At 39.5% G+C, this 16454-nt stretch overlaps 1 protein-coding gene across 1 annotated transcript; it reads left to right on the top strand.

The window, feature by feature from the left end:
* Nucleotides 1-7696: 7696 nt before the first annotated feature.
* On the top strand, nucleotides 7697-15652 carry FGF23 (fibroblast growth factor 23). The gene is made up of 3 exons (XM_067530996.1): nucleotides 7697-7919; nucleotides 10110-10213; nucleotides 11392-15652. Exons 1-3 carry the CDS (start codon nucleotides 7697-7699, stop codon nucleotides 11815-11817), a joined length of 753 nt encoding a protein of 250 aa, XP_067387097.1. The 3' UTR covers nucleotides 11818-15652.
* The last annotated feature ends 802 nt before the right edge of the window (nucleotides 15653-16454 follow it).

Here is a 16454-nt window from a genome sequence, read left to right as displayed (position 1 = left end):
GGAAAAACTTGACTAGAACCACCCATGGCTCCATTCCTCTGCCTCCCAGCTAGGGCAGCACATGGGGAGAGTGCGTGCTACACCCATTTTACAGATATAGCTCGGCGCACTCACCACACTGCCCAGGGGTGCCACATTATGCTTGGCGCTGTCACCTTTGTTTCTCATTAAACAACAATAGTGCCACGTGCTTCTAACCTTTCAAAGGTGGCCCACATTTCCTGCATGCACAAGTCTATTTTTACTTGCAGATAGATTTCTGGAAGATGATCTCATTATAGACACCAAAGGGATCTTCTTATGCTCACTTTAATCCACCGTATGTGCACAAACCCAAGCAGACAGGACAAATCACAGCTGCTTACAGTGGTCTGTTCAAAAGCATAAGAGACTTTTTCACCTTCCAAGACCTGAGTTCAGGGATGCTGATTGCTGACAGTTGACTGAAGTTACTAACCATGACAGAAGGGAGCTGGTTGCACGAGTGGTGGTAGCAATCCCGTCAAGGAAAACCACAGACTAAGTGACAAAGTAATTTTAAACTATAGATTGCATCCAAAAGAGCTACATTAAAAGAACATTAAGACTGCAAATTCAAGCATTCAGAAGTTAGGAAAGGCCAGATTAAGGATGCCTGTGCAATCTTAATTCACCCTTCTGTGCACATTATGATAGTCTTTAATTACATGCCATTGTTTTCTCCACAGGACACCTGCCTCATTCAGTGCACAAGATGCTGGCGCTTACTTACTGAGTAGCTAGTCAATATTCTGTTTTCTCCTCATTGCTCAGTGTGTGGCCATTGGTCTTATTTACTGCACAATTCAGTGTACTGCGCAATTCCGAATACTGCATATTCAAACCCTGCTTAGAATATAGAATTATTCATTTCCTAGTGGGCTCTTCTATGATGCCCATCACTATAATATCTAAGTGTTTCACAAACAATTATCTTCACACCACCAATCAGATGAGTGGGTTTTATCCCCATTTTACAGCTGCGGAATGGAGGCACAGACAGATTAAGATAGAAAGTGTCCACTTATTTGGGGGGCCCAATTTAAAATGTCTAGACTCTGATTTTTAAAACTAGTTAGCATTATATAGCTCTTCCTGTGTTCAAAGCACAACCCTGGACTTCAGAGCAAGTGCTCAGCCCTTCTGCAAATCAACTATCAGGGTCTCAGTTTGGATACTGAGAAAATGAGGAATACACAACTAGTGACCATCTGTGAAAAGTTTGATTTAAGTGATTTTCCCAGCATCACACAAGAACTGTGTGGCAGAGACCAGGATAGAAGCCAATTCGCTAGGGCAACATTCAACTGCCTTAACCATGCAGTCTTCCTTTCTCTTCCTACAATCCCGTCTCATTCGCGAAACACCTTCCAGCGTCTGCAAAAAGTAAAGCAGCAGTCCTACAGACAGTCTTCACTATACAATCTTGATTCAGCCCCATCATGCTGAAACTTTCCATAAAAATTCAACCCATGGCTGACACCTGGCATGAAAAGTTCCAGCCTGAACAGTTAATGGTTGGCAAAGGTATAAACAACTGAAAACAGGTTCTTATCATGGGAATTGTCGAAGAACCTTCTGTTTATGTTGCACTACCACCTCTGACTATAATACTGATTTGTTGTTTGATTACTACAAGTGTCAATCATTAGCTTTAGACACTTTACAGTAATACAAATAAACATAAAATTAAAAGTTTGGACAGCACCTAGCACAATAGGGCACTGTCCTGGTTGGCTTCTAGACACTACCACACTATGAATGTTAAATAATGAAAAGCTGACCATAACAATATAGCAGCATTAGCAGCCTGTCATAAGAACAGTAATAATCTCATCTGTGACCACTTTGTCCTTCAACTCCACCCTTCCTATAAACACCTAAGAAAAATACTGTTGCTTGCAAAATCTTGCTGGAAACATTTAATTGTACAGCTGGGCGAGGTCCTGCCATGTGTACCGTTACTTGCTTGAAGGACAGCAAATAAAAAGCAGGAACCTGTTAGGCGTTTGTGCCTCATTAGGAGAAAGATGCCCATGATCAGTATTGGGTTCATTCTTATTTAAGATCTTCATTAATGAGCTAGAAGATGGAGTTAACGGCACTGCATGACATTTGCAGATAGTTAAGATGGCTGCAAATACTAGCAAAGGTTAAAGAAAAAATACAAAGACTCACAAACATAAATGGAAAATATCAGAGAAGGGGAAAGTGATGCAGCAATCAGACCACACGATTAAAGTAAAAGTCACTCAGCAATCTAGGAAATGAGATGGAAAGCACCTTCACATGTGTAATTTCCTTTCACAGAGAGGAAAGCACCATCACATGTGTAATTTAAGAATGCACGCAAAGATTAGAGAGCATATCAATATGGGTTTCTTCTCCCAGAAAGTGATTGACTGGTATTCCTGATAGAGACATGTTCATCTGCCAACAACAGAACGAAGTTTGTGAAGCTGACGGGTTTCTTCATCCTAACAATTCTACATAATGTATTTTTGCAACAAGGAACCTAATAGTGAGTGGGAAATTTTGGATGTTTAGCATAAATAAAGTTTCAATAAAGGGTTTTTTTCTCCCTACTCTTGGATGAAGTTTATTCATTTCTTATTTTAGCTGCAATATTGAAGTGTAAACCTCAGGGTAACAGGCTCCCTCAAACAAATTCTGATATTTGTAAATGCCATGAGAACGACATTTCTCAGAACACTTAGGACATGTCTACACTTGGAGTTGGGGATATGATTCATCGAGCCAGCGTGCTAAAAATAAGCATGTATCTGGGGTAGCCCAGGCAGCAGTGAGTGGCAGCACGATCTATCCATGACAATTTTTAGCATGCTAGCTCAATAAGAACCGGCGTGAGTATGTTCATATGAGCTGGGAATCACACCCCTACCTTCAAGTGTAAACATAGCCTTTGGTACTTGTGCCACTGGGCCAGCCATGCAACACAAAGAACAGTTTTTAAATATCAAGCCATCAAAACTTCCAAGAGACTTTCAGATAGGTTCAGTCTGGCTTTGGTTCAACTTCTTGGGCAAAGATTTGAGTCAGTTCTTATTTTATCTGATGCTGGTTTGCTGATCCTGCAAGTGCATGTTTATCGTCAACTCATAACGGACCGAGACGTTGTCTAAATATCCTGGCATTACCTGTTTCAAAGTCAGCCAGCCAGCCAAATTCAGCCTGATGTAGATGGATATACTTCAATGGAAGTCCTGTCTGTTTATTCCAGGACTAAACTGAGTCTAATTTTGTAGGCTTGGTTTTTTTTTTGTTTTGTTTTTTTAAAGTCCTCGGTGTCATTTTCTTCAGCCACTTTCTGTTTGTTAATTTGAAAGACACCATTCCTCTCTTGGATCCTTTAGCTGGATCATCATGGTTCTCTTTTGGAGACCCCTGCTTGGTCTTAGAGGTATCTTCTTCAAAGAATCACAGTCTCTTGAGTACCTTTGATTAGATGACATCTTTGTTTCCAAGAACACCTTCTGTACTTTGGTGCCTCCAACAATCACTTAATGGAATTACTGGTCCTTGAAGCTAAGTTCAAGAAGGAGTATTGTCTACTGGCCTATCCTATATAACTTGGAAGGATTAGAAATTACTTTGCCCTGAGGCTTCAAGAAGAGGAGATATTAAATAGACATAGGCCCTCAAACTCATTTTAAGAGGGCATCAACAAGAAGTTTCCAGGTGGGTCCCAGCCTTCAGTAAATCACTGAAGGAGAATAACCCTTGATAAATGTACATCATAGCATCATAGGATAGCCAAGAATTCTGTATGCTATATTACTGTGATTTTTAAGGAAAGCAGCACTTTACTACATTCTATCTCATCAGATTGGTGAAGGAAACAAGGAAATAGCCATTCAAGTCTATCCTCAATTCTTGCCTGTATTTTGTTCTACTATTTTGCTTTTCCCTCTCAACTAGCGCAGCAATTTAAATCCAAGAAAATAGAGAAGTGAAAGTCTGGCAGATTGCAGGAAAAAAACACCTAAATTTTTTTCCCTATCCAATCAAAGGAGAACCACAACCTTAAATACCCTTCTTCTTATTGAAAGCTACCAGAACCTTCTGAGTACTCAATGACAATTTGGACAAAAAGAAAACATAAGGAAATAGGAAAAAGAACTTTTTAAAGAATAATTTTGTTATTCCAGTAAATATTTAAATTAAGTATCAATATATTAGGCAAGCCATTTTATTGGAATAATCACAAAACTATGGAGGAAACATGATCTTGCACTTAAGACACTAGCCTGGATCCCAGAGGATCTTGGTTCAACTCCAGTCTTTGATACAGACTTCCTGGGTGACCCTGGGCAAATCACTTAATCTCTTTGTGCCTCAGTTCCCCATCTGTAAAACAGTGGGAATAATACTTTTTGTCTCTCTTGCCCATAGACTGTAAGATCTTCAAGGATGGGACTGTCCCTTACTGGGTGTTTGCATAGCGCTAGAACAGCGGGGTGTAGATTTCAGCTGGGGCCTCTAACTACAACCTTAATACAAATAAATATAATAACAATACTGAAATTCAGAAGCTGTTGAGATTTTTTGTTTTCAAACTCAGTTAATTTTTTATTCCCCTCAAAACAGTCAACATCTATCCTTTTCCCTTTACAAGACTCTATAACTCAGTCTTTACATATTGTGGTGATTCATTTCTCTCTCTCTCTCTCTCTCTCTCTTGCCTCTCTCAAACACACCAAAACTACCTAAAGAGCTAAAATAGTCATAGAAACTGATGTACAAAAGTTCAATGTGTTGGACAAGAGAGTAAATTTCCAACATCCAAAATAACAAATGGTCCGCTGGAAGAAACCAAAAAGAGGAATACACTGTTTTTTTTTAAAAAAACTCCAAACTTACACTCCAATTTAAAAAAAAATATTGCTTTAAAAGCAAAAACCTTAAAAAGCAAAATCCATACTAACAATATGACAAAAGAGACGTTAAACAAATTTGCTTTAGCCTTGGAACTTAAACAAACACAGCTAAGCAAAATCAGGGACAGTGCTGACCCTCTGGGAACCTTTCTAAAATGGCAAGCATTAAGCATCTGACACAGAGAGAGTGGGACATCTGATGATATTCACTGAGATGAAGCGTGGACAGATTCTCATTAAAAATGTAGTTTCATTTGAGTTAAAGCTATGGTACCAAGAGAGACTTGATGTTTAGGTGGATAACAAGAACATACAGTAAATATTGAAAAAAGGTTTATGAACATTATACATTTTCATGCTTTGGGATATAAGTCAATCACTAACTATTAGGGGTTAGGAGAAAATTTTCCAGGGCATCGACTATCCCACATTTGCTTACTACATGGTTTCTTGCACCTTCCTCTGAAGTTTATGGTGCTGTATCCTCCCCCCAGTAGCAGTCTGGACTAGATACACCATGGGTTGGATCATGTATGATAATTTCTATGTTCCAATACCAGACTGAAATAAGGGAGTTGGGATTTTTTCCCCCATTGTACAGCTCTAAAAATGGATACATCACTTTAATATAGCTTTAATTAAAAAGTAGTCAGAGTTAGAAAATATATATCCTTACAGTCATTATAACAGAACACTTTCCAGCATAGAATACTATGAGCTAGATTGTCATGTGGTATAAACCAGTCCAGCTCTACTAAAGGCACTGGAGTTTTGTTGGTTTACACCTACACAGGTTCTCAGTCTAAGCACCTTGGACCACATTTTGTTTTCATTTACACAGTTGCTTATCCATTGACGTCAGTCTAGATTTACACAGGTGTAACAGAGCAGAATTTGGCACAGTTGTGCTAATTTAAATAATTATTGAACAGAAAAACAACATGTCAAATTCTGTTGTTAGTTACATTGGCATAAATCTAGAATAAATCTACTTACTTTGTTGGTGCTACTCCAGATTTCCATAGGGAAACTAAGAATTTGGTGCATCGTGTTTTAAAGGAATATTGTCAATTTAATCCTGTTTTGTCTGAAAATGCTGAGCCTACTATTTTTAAAAGTAAAACCTCTGATTTCTATAAGTGAAATAGATTAATCTATTTTTCATTAATTCTTCAGTTTGTTTATTCTGTGTATTTAGAAGCAACTTTTGCAGAGTCCCGTTTCAGAGATTCACAGTCAATTCCCCCCCATCCCCTCCCACCCCTGGTTCATGTGGGATTTTAACACAGCAAGAGGGAAAAACCGTTTTGTTCGTTTTTAAATAGGAAATTGTGACTAAAAACACAAGAATTGGCAGGACAACTGAACAGCATTTCTCATATCTGAAACTATTTTTAATTAGATCTTGGGTGAATAATGGATTTTTAAGTTTGTTGGTAATTTTGAAAAGTCACACAATTTTCATTTTGGATTGAATCTTTCTACAAAAGACGCATTCTGTTTTTATCTCAACCCTTTTAAAAATGTTTTCACAAAAAATTAAAGGAAATTCAGAGATGAAAAGTCATTTCATACAAAAAAATGAAACATTGTTTCAAAATGTCAGAATAATATTTCAGTTATTTTGAAACTGGCTCATTTTTGAAACAATGTGGCAAAAAAAAATCACATAAATTTGCCATACATTCGTCATGGACTGCATTTTTCACTGAAAAAACATTTCAGCCAAAAAATTTCTCCCAGCTCTACTGTTATTTCTTTTATACTAGGTTTTATCTTGACAGAATCCTTTTCATGTCTTTTAGCACATGCTTGCTATATTTACAATACTACACAATGCTCGTAAGTTAAATATTTCAGATTCACAAAGGTTATTCTGGTTAGTAGACCTAGAACCTGTGAAGTAAGTGCTACCTAGATGGAAGGAGCAGGAATGGACAAGCAGAGTCTCTCTCCAATTGTTTTATAAAAAGTTTCCAGCTATTTAACCACATTAAAATCAAACCATTTAAGTGACTCAGAGCGAAGAACTCAAACAGGAAAAAATATAAAGCTAATGTCACTGTGCTTGATTTGCCCCTTGATTAGTTCAGTTACATCAGTGTGACTTTAATGAAGTTACACCAACATGAAAGGAAAATTAGGCTTAAGCTTTTAATGGATCTGGACACAAACTATGAGTCTCATCGTACAGAAGTGCAGAGTGCCCTTGACTCCCTTTGACTTGAATGGGAGTTGAAGGTGCTTAGCACCTGTAAGGAGGTACTCTGCACTTTTGTAGGATCAGGCCCTTAATTCAGAAACATGGGGAAAATAAATCTGGGGGTGGGGAGAATGAAAAATTGCAATTTAAATTCTAATGGATTGTTCCCAAAACAATTTCAGTGCAGTACAATAGTCTGCTTTTTCTTTTTTTACTGGTAGGAGAGTGGAAAGCTTTCAAATGTCCAAGTTTTGCAGATAACATTTGAACAAATGGTTAGTTTTGAGAGCTGTCTTTAGAAACCTTACATTCCCTCTACGTGCATTCCTTTTCCTTGGGTCTTTGAGGTCTCAGGACACTCCTAAAAATGTTGCTTTGACAAAACCAAGGATGTGGACAAGTTTTTCCTGTGTGATGTCATTCAGCTGCCCTTTATAAGCCGCTGCAAAAAAGTAGGGAACCCATCTGAGGATTCATAGTCCAAATACACACAGAGAAGGCAAAGAGAGACACAGGCAGGAGAGTCAGAAAGTATCAAGTTTCAGATAACTGTACCAGCCACTAAGGAAGGAGCACCATGTCACAGACCAGTCAGTGCAGCTGCCTAGACTTCATGCTGTTTGTGCTATGCAGCTTCAGGGCTATTACTGCCTTTCCCAACTTCTCTCCATTGCTGAATCCCAGCTGGGGAAACACAGATCGCCTGATGCACCTGTACACATCTACTGAGAAGAACAGCTTCCATCTGCAAATCAACCCTGATGGTTATGTTGATGGCACACCTCACCAAACCATTTACAGTAAGTAGTGTACTATTCACGCAGCCTCCCTCACAAACAGGGAAAAGCGCTCAAGACTTTTTATTTTACAGGGGCTATGGAAAAAAAATTCAACCTCACAGTTAGACAGAGGAAACAGATAACTATAAGCAGGAAACAGAAAATATCACTGAGCTAATATTAAGACCAGCTGCTGGAGGTGTATTCAAACTCTGAGAGCAATTCATTAAATGGTTGCACTGTCCCCAAGTGGCAAACAGAGTTTAGTTAAAATCTTTTTTGTCTAAAAAAAGTTAAAACTGTTTAAAAAAATTTAAACTACATGATTATTTTAATAGTAATAATGTAGTACAGCTCCCAGAACCTGTAGCACTACGCAGTTCATGCTCTGAAGCACCTGGCATTGGCCACTGTCAGAAGACAGGATACTGGGCTAGATGGACCATTGGTCTGACCCACTATGGCCATTCTTAAGTTCTTAAGCAAGCATCTTCTCTCCAAGGTATATCCTTCATTTACCCTACAGGAGTCTAAATTTGAGTCAGATGGTGACATGTTCAGTGAAGCTACTTATGCCTCTAATGACCATATTTTTGAAAGGAAAGCACGAGTAAATTTACAAAAATGGATGCAAACTGTTTGTGCCCACAAAACCTGCATTCGTGGACACAAAAGTAGAACTGCATCTATGCAACTGCCTGCCTAATTGCTCATTTACAGCCTCTGTGGTTCCTTTCTCTGAAAATTTACTGAAGAGACACGTTTCAGAACTGTGCATCTGACTGTGTGTATGAAGCACACTTGTGCATATCAAATGGGTAGTTGCACATTCAGCTGCAAATTAAATAACCAGTTTGCCTTATGAGTTTGCCCTATGAGTTAAATATGAGTTTGCCTTATTGATTTCAATGGTATTATTCATGTACATAACTGCTCTCCACTGGGACTAAAAGGGTCACAATCTGGAACAAGGATATCAATTTTTCTTGCACAATATAGGTACACTTTTTTGGCTGTTGAAAGTTCAGCCCTAACACCATAGCGTGTAGAAACCAAAGCACTCTATTCATGTATCTTTAATGCTAATTTAAAAGTGCTCTGCCCATTTCAAAACAAACTCTGAGCTGCTAGGAATATTGAAGATCGTTTAACATAGGATTAACCCTTTGCAATTATATTAATCAAGAATGAAAATCTTTCTGTAGACACGGAGGATCAGGAGGGATGGATAAGAAAGAGAAAAGTTTGTTTTCTGTTTGTATATAAAGCACAATTGCATAAGTTATGACAGTTTTGATCAAACCAGGAGTCAGGATGATTGTATGTTATTAACTCTGTTAGGAATTACTGATTAAAACAGACATAAAAAGGCCTGTCTCTTCTCTGTTATGCCAGTTTTACATTGATATTATTCCATGTTACATGAACATAATAATTGTGTAACCAAGTGAAGACTAAGGCCCAATAAGATTGCATGCTTTGTTAATCTTTTGATAACAAAATTCACCTATTGCATTGGTTCTTAACCTTTCCAAACTACTGTACCCCTGAAGCCTGAGTCCCACCCCCACGGGGCTGAGGCATGTAACTTAGTTTCATGGCGCCCCTGTGGCTCCAGGCAATTGCCTTTCTTGCCACCCCCAATACCAGCTCTGCACTTGCGACACCTCTAAATCCCCAGGTTGAGAAACACTGACCTATAGCATTAAATGAGGTGAGCCGGATGGAAAGTGATAGTAAACATTCAGGGTGCTGAAGTCTTGCTATGATATACTGATCTCCCTTGAGGTGAAGTGCAAGATGTACAGATTAATTTTGCAGCTGTGTTGTGTGCGTTCTGCCACTGATTCCCATTGCTACAACACTTTCCTTGTTATCATAGCATAAAAACATGCTGCATACTCCAGAGAAAGAGACTTAAGCAAGGGTCTCCCACTAATGGTAAACACTGAATAGCTGAAATCCAGAAGTGCAGGGGAATTTGCTCAGAAAGGGGGTTCAAGAAATATTTACAAAGTTAAAGCCCAAACAAAAATATTGAAAATGCTGTGTGCATTAGGCTTAATTTTTAAAGAATCAGAGGATATTTTCTTTGCAGAACTGCAGCTAAACTCCAAACACCAGACATGGTTGCAAAGAAACTGTCAGATAAATTAATACTAAAAGGGTCAACTATGCCCCAGTTTTAGACATCTTCATTTTTCTAAACAGGTGCCCTAATGATCAAATCTGAGGATGCTGGCTACGTGGTGATAACTGGTGTAAAGAGTGGTCGTTATCTATGTATGGACATTAAAGGAAATATCTTTGGATCGGTGAGTGCTCCTAACGTTACTAAGACTTAAATGAAATGCAGAGCAGGTCTCTGATTATTATAGGGCCAGCTCCTCAGCTTGTGTAAATCTGCCTACCTCAAGTCAATGGAGCTATGCAGATATACAACAGTTAAAGACCTGGCCCCTGGTTAGGTTAAATTTGTTCCTTTTAGTAAGTCGTAGCGAGCTTCATTCTATTACACTGGTGCAAATTAGATCTCCACAAATGTCAAGGGTGTTACACTGAGGTCAGCAAGGTCAGAATTAAGTCAATGGTGATCAGCTGGAATTTTTGTTATCTGTAGTCGAGTCAGGGAAGTGGCTCAGACATTAGAACCTTGATTGAGGTAGTTTTATTTGAATAAAGATCTTTACTGAAAACCTCACCGGAACTCTGAGATACAAGCAGAATTCTAGCTGAACATTTTACTAAGTTGTTACCTAGTCTGAGTTAGAGACTGGTGAGAGATAAGGGTCGGATCCTGCAATGCACTGAGCACATCCTAGAAGTACCAAGCACATTCAGCTCCCACTGAAGTCAGTGAAAGCTGTTCAAAACTTTGCAGGTGGCACTTTGCATCTTGCAGGATAGAGCCTTAAGAATAGAGCTGGGCACAATTTTTTAGCCAAAAAAAATGTTGGGGAAGGGAGGAACCAAAAAGTGCAAATTAAGTTGACATTGTTTTTTGGGGGTTTTTTGGGTTTTTTTTTAAATTTTTTCTTTTGGGGGGGGGGGGGATTTAAAAAAAAATCCAAATGTTAGGTTTTTGACGTTTTCTAAATTAAATGCTTACATTTTAAACACCGTGTCATTTTCAATTTTGCTGGCTTTTATTTTTTTTTTAAAAAAAGGTTAAAACCACAAAAACAATTTTTTTTAAACTGCCCTGAAAAACTTGAAATACATTTGTTTTGAGTTGATCCCAAACCATATTGTCTCTGACTTTTTAAGATAACTGATTTTTCAGCTTGATGGCTATTTGCACAGCTCTCCCTAACGCCCTTATCAAAAACGAAAGGGGTCCATCCCGTATTCGTTTCTCACACAAAACAGCCTGTTGAGGCCAGTGGGACTATTGCCATGACTAATGAATGCAAGATCTGGCCCATAGTCCTTGCATTTTGTATTGACGCTTACCAACAATGAATTAATGATCGTTCTCTTTTTGTTTCCTAAGCATTACTTCAGTCAAGAGGACTGCATGTTTAAACACAGAACACTAGAAAATGGATATGATGTGTACGAGTCTCCCAAGTACGACTTTCTGGTCAGCCTGGGCAGGGTTAAACAAGCTTTCTTCCCTGGTATGAATCTACCGCCTTACTGCCAGTTCTTGCCGAGGAGAAATGAAATCCCTTTAATCCAATTCAACACACCTGAACCCCACAGGCACACTAGAAATGCAGATATTGATCCTCTCCAGATTTTGATCCCTCGGCGAGAGGCCTTTGACACAGGACCTCAGAGGTTGCAGACTCACTTTGTTCACCTGCCTAGAGAACCCATGAGAATCAATCAAAATGACGTAGTCAACCCGGATGACCCGCTTGCCATGATAGATGTCAGAAGGAATGCAAGTCCACGCTTTTTCATTACAAGATAACCAGGGCCACACCTCTGCAAACTGGAGATGCGGGTGAATACATTAGACAGAGAGAACTGGCTAGCACCCTAAAGTCTTCTATATTCAATATCTAACATTCACCTGGCCTGTTAGAAACCTGAAAAACATTGAAAACTTTTGAACTTGTGCTTCGTTCTTGTAGATGACATTACAGGAACATGGAATTGTATGTTATTTTACAGGTGGAGCTTTATTTTCTTTGAAATAGGCTTCATTTGCAAGGTAATAATACCAACCAAACATTTTAGGGTCTTGACTCTCCTCTAGCTTACATCAGAGTAAATCAGAAGTAATTCCACTGACGGCTGAATAATTGATGTTATGCTCCTAACGTGGCTGAGAGGAGAATCAGGTCCTAGAATGTTCAAAACACTAATGTAGGCAGAGAAATTTGCTTCTAACCTACTCTTCAGATTCTAGGTTAGGAGGCTGCACAAGCATAGCAGTCTAAATAAGTGATTGTGTATTCTACAGAAAATTTTATTATGCACATTTTTGGTAGTTAAAACTAGAACCTGAGTTTCCTCTCACACCAGTGAGACACAGGCGTAACTCTACTGTTAAGGAGTTATGCTGGTGTAAAAGTAGAGTCATTGACAGAATTTGGTCCTAACAACTGCCATACTAGTTGGGATACAATAAGAACTGTCTCAAACTAAACCCAAACTGAAATTACTTTGAGGTTTGGAAAAGCGCAGGTGTTCATAGCTCCCTCTATACCATACTTTCTGTGGTCAACAAGGTGCCAGAACAGAAATGCACACATACAAAAAGAGAAGAGTTATATTCTTAGAATTTCCAACCCAGAATTAAATAGGAAATACCAGAAATAACCAATTATGATAATACTATGTTGAACAAGTGTGCATGTTTGGTGTGCACACCAAATGCTTCTGTAAGAGAGAATCATAGCTGTGTATCATAGCTATTAGCATTATGGGGCGTAATGGAGATTTTTCTCTAGCTGGAATGGTCAAGTGGGTGTTTTAGGAGTGGGAACATCTGAGTTCTATCCCCACCATTTCCATGATGGTCTGAATGATCATCATGTGCTCTAAAGTAATAATGGTGAAGTCCCTACATAGCCCCACTTTTTTTTATACATTCATCTTAAGATCTCCAAGTACTAAGAAAAAAATCCTCCTCCTGAGATTTCCAACCTAATTCTGGACCAGAGAGGTCAGTATACACTATGGATAAGCTTGCTTATTGAAATTGAACCTCCATCCTCCTTGAGTTTTACTCATCTGTAGTTAAGATGTGGATGCACTAAAATCTGTAGCTAGTAAATTCAAGATGAAAGCACCTCAAAAGGATCAGAGGTTTGATTAGGTTTAGAAAACGTCTGGATTTCTGTCAGAATTTGATCTTAACTTCTTTGGGTCTTCTGGGCTGGAAAACTCCCCCAACCAGGCTCTTTTATGATGTACTTCCTGATTCTGGTTAAGGCAGAAAAGCTCTGAAATGAATCTGGAAATTCAGCTATGGGCCCTGAAAGAATCAAGAGCCGAGGAGTGAATATATGAAAAAATAAACCATTGAAACCAGTATTCAAACCTTCAAAAAGGCTGGCCCTTGGGTACAGATGATGGTTCAAGACAGTTCTTATTTTATCAGCCTTGTAACGTGGGGAAGCCTGGCTAAACATGCTATAGGAAAAGACTTAACTTCAGCAGACAGTATTCTCTTTTCTGACTTAAATGACTACATGTGGAGATAAGGCAATGATGGACTGATCCTCCTTCTAGTGTCTTCTGGGGGGCAGAATCAAGCCCTGAGCACCAAATATGCAGATAGATGTTGAACAAATCATAACACTACCTGCTAAAATACAGGAGTGTTTCAGGAGCGCTCTCAGGCCAAATTAATCCTTGAGACGAATAAGTACATTGACTGGCGTTATAACAGGGATGAATCTGACCCTGGGTCTTTAAACTTTAAGGAATCTGTGAGATAAAAGCATCGACTCTAAGCTTCACTTTGCTTCCCTATTGCTACTCCGGCCACTGTGAAGGCTTAAGAAATGAGGCATAAGGAAACCAGAATCTGCTGAATACAAGTCATGACAAAATCAATAGACTTGCTCATAAGTTTGTCTTCTGGCTTTGAAAGGGCCTTTGCATGACAGGAACGGCAGAGCAGAGCTCTTCATTGTAAATTAAGGGTCAGGTCTTCAGCCTAGCTCCACTGACTTCAACAGCGCTAAACCAATTTTCATCAGCTGAGGATCTGACCCAGAGTCTACATTTAGTTGTTTCCACATCTCGTCATTCTTCCTGGGCCTGAGTCTGATCTCACTTAAATGGGCTTTAAGTACATGTGACTGCATAGGAGTTATTCCTGATTTACACCAGAGGGAGATCTGAATCAGGCCCAAAATGCTCTGCAGAAGGGTCTAATGTAATGGATGTTTAATGTGGGGTTTTTAATTTGTGTGCATTTTCTCCTCCACATCCTAATAATTGTTTAATAGGTCTAGGCGCTAGGGCCATCTATAGATATAGTGGCCTGATTCTGATCTCACACCAGTGAGAACCAGAAGTGAACTCCATTGAAGCAGTGGAGTTACACCAGTCAAGTGGTACTGGAATAAGGACCACTGTTTTCAGTGGATTTGCTCTGAATTAACAAGTGAGTTCAAGAGCTGTCCTATTGCTGTCTTTTAAATTCGCCTTCTCTCTCTACATGCCTGTGCCATCAACGTTTGACCTGGGCCTGCTTCTGTTCTTTCAACAGTTTTACCTCGTGTAAGTCCACTGATTTCAGTGGAATTACTCCTGATTTACACCAGCGTACATGAGATCAGAATCAGGCCCAGGGTATCAAGCCGAGGAAAATTCTTTAAAACCACAACAAATACAATTTAGCTTCAAAAGGAAAACTCAAATCTAAAAGGACGTTGGAGAGGTTCTTACCTTCTAAGTTTTAGCAGGATTCTCTACTGTGCTGTCTGTACAATGGGCAGGTCTGACTATATATTATATTTTTAATAATTCCGTTTGATTCCTATACCTTTCTGATTGGACTTTGCTCCCAGAGAACTCTGGACTGCAATAGTAGTTATGAGAGAAAGACAGCATGCACATTGGTGCCTTTCCAGAACCTTTAAGTGGAATTAACATTTGCAATATCCTAAAAGAAACATCATTCTACCTGTTTTAGTGATTTAAACTGGATTTAGAGTTGAGCATTACAAATAAATGCATATGCTCATGGGGTCCAGTTCTCCTCTCATACCAATTTGTTTTAGCGGAGTTACTCCAGATTACACCAGCATACATGAGAAGAGAATCAGGTCCATAATCTAAATTAAGGCTAGATATTGCAGCCTGTAGTCACGAGTGATCCTGCTGAACTTAAAGGAACAGATGTTTAGCTGGTGTGAATTGTCTTAGCTCCACTGACTTCAAGGGGGTCTCCAGGACTTCAGTCAATGAGCAGAAAGACTCATGTAAGTAAGGGCTGCAGGACTCCATTCTGGTGTAGGACTATATTACAACCATACACACAAGAAATGGCGGGGTGGTTTTTGGAATGGAGAAAAAAAAAAAAGGTTGTTTTAATAAGTTGTTATTCACCAATAATCAGGGCTGTTTGGTCACTATGCCAAGAGGAAATGTAAGAGGGATTTTGCATTAAAGCATATTTTTAACCATACAGAACTGAAGTGGGATTTTAGAAGTCAGTGTTCTATGGAGGTGCTGGCCATCACCAGCCTTTAAGAAGATACTACTTGTTTGTATTGCGGTATTTATTTATTTATTTGAATGGTTACACATGTGGCAGACTATTTATACTGTATTCAAAAACGGTTTCCTTTTTTAAAAATTCAAATAAACCCTTTTTCTCAAATGATAGTGATCGTCTTTTGTTCAAACGTCTGCCTTCATAAGAATCAGACATAGGTTTCCCAGGGGATAAACAAATCTATACATAACAGCAGCCATGGATCCAACCATCTCAGGTCTTTCTTTTGACCAAATGCACACCCCTAGAGGGCGGGAGTGTTTTAAGGGATTAGTAAGGGAATCCAGAACCTCTCACCTCTGCTCTGACAGGCCCTTTCCAATCCTGCCCCAGAATGATTCTGATACTGACCAGTTTTTGTGAAGTTCTTTGAGATCTTTGGGTGAACATGAATTCCTGGCATTGTTATTGCCATCTCACTGCCACCCACTGGCCTACATGAAAGGAGTTGGTGGTTCCCAGCCCAGTTCCCACTGGATAATGGAACTGGGCTGGGAGCACCATAAGACCCACTGTAATTCTTGACAGGATAGCCAAAGATTGATACTAGAGCACGGAACTTCAACCGCCCCCCACGCCCTCCTCTGAGATGGTCCCAGGGTCAGATGATCCATAAGGCAGCTGAGGCCGTTCTTAGAGTTCAGAGTGCTTTAAAGCCACACTCCAAAAGCTGTGACTCTATCCAGGTTTCCTTGGCCCTGTCCCAAGCAACTCAGCCGAGAGCTAGCAGGGAGTTCCAAAAAGGACCTAAAGGCAGGCAGTCTTTGGACCTAAAGTACACTTCCCCTGCAGTGTCGGTGCCTCTCCTTCCTGGCCCCCCCCCTCAGCTTACACACTCTCTAAACCAGGTGATAGGTACAGAGCATGGA

The sequence above is a fragment of the Emydura macquarii genome, unplaced genomic scaffold, assembly GCF_026122565.2.
Source record: "Emydura macquarii macquarii isolate MOO-44397 ecotype Brisbane River unplaced genomic scaffold, CSIRO-AGI_Emac_v2 contig_3122, whole genome shotgun sequence".
NCBI lineage: Eukaryota > Metazoa > Chordata > Testudines > Chelidae > Emydura > Emydura macquarii.
The sequence above is the reverse complement of the archived record's forward strand: the minus strand, read 5'-3'. Positions and strand labels throughout refer to the sequence as shown.

Bases quoted from the DNA above. Each gene is read 5' to 3' on its own strand.
- FGF23 (XM_067530996.1), top strand. From the start codon at position 7,697: ATGTCACAGACCAGTCAGTGCAGCTGCCTAGACTTCATGCTGTTTGTG. The intron at 7,920-10,109 runs GTAAGTAGTGTA...TTTTCTAAACAG, and splicing joins ACCTCACCAAACCATTTACA to GTGCCCTAATGATCAAATCT. The intron at 10,214-11,391 runs GTGAGTGCTCCT...TTGTTTCCTAAG, and splicing joins AAGGAAATATCTTTGGATCG to CATTACTTCAGTCAAGAGGA.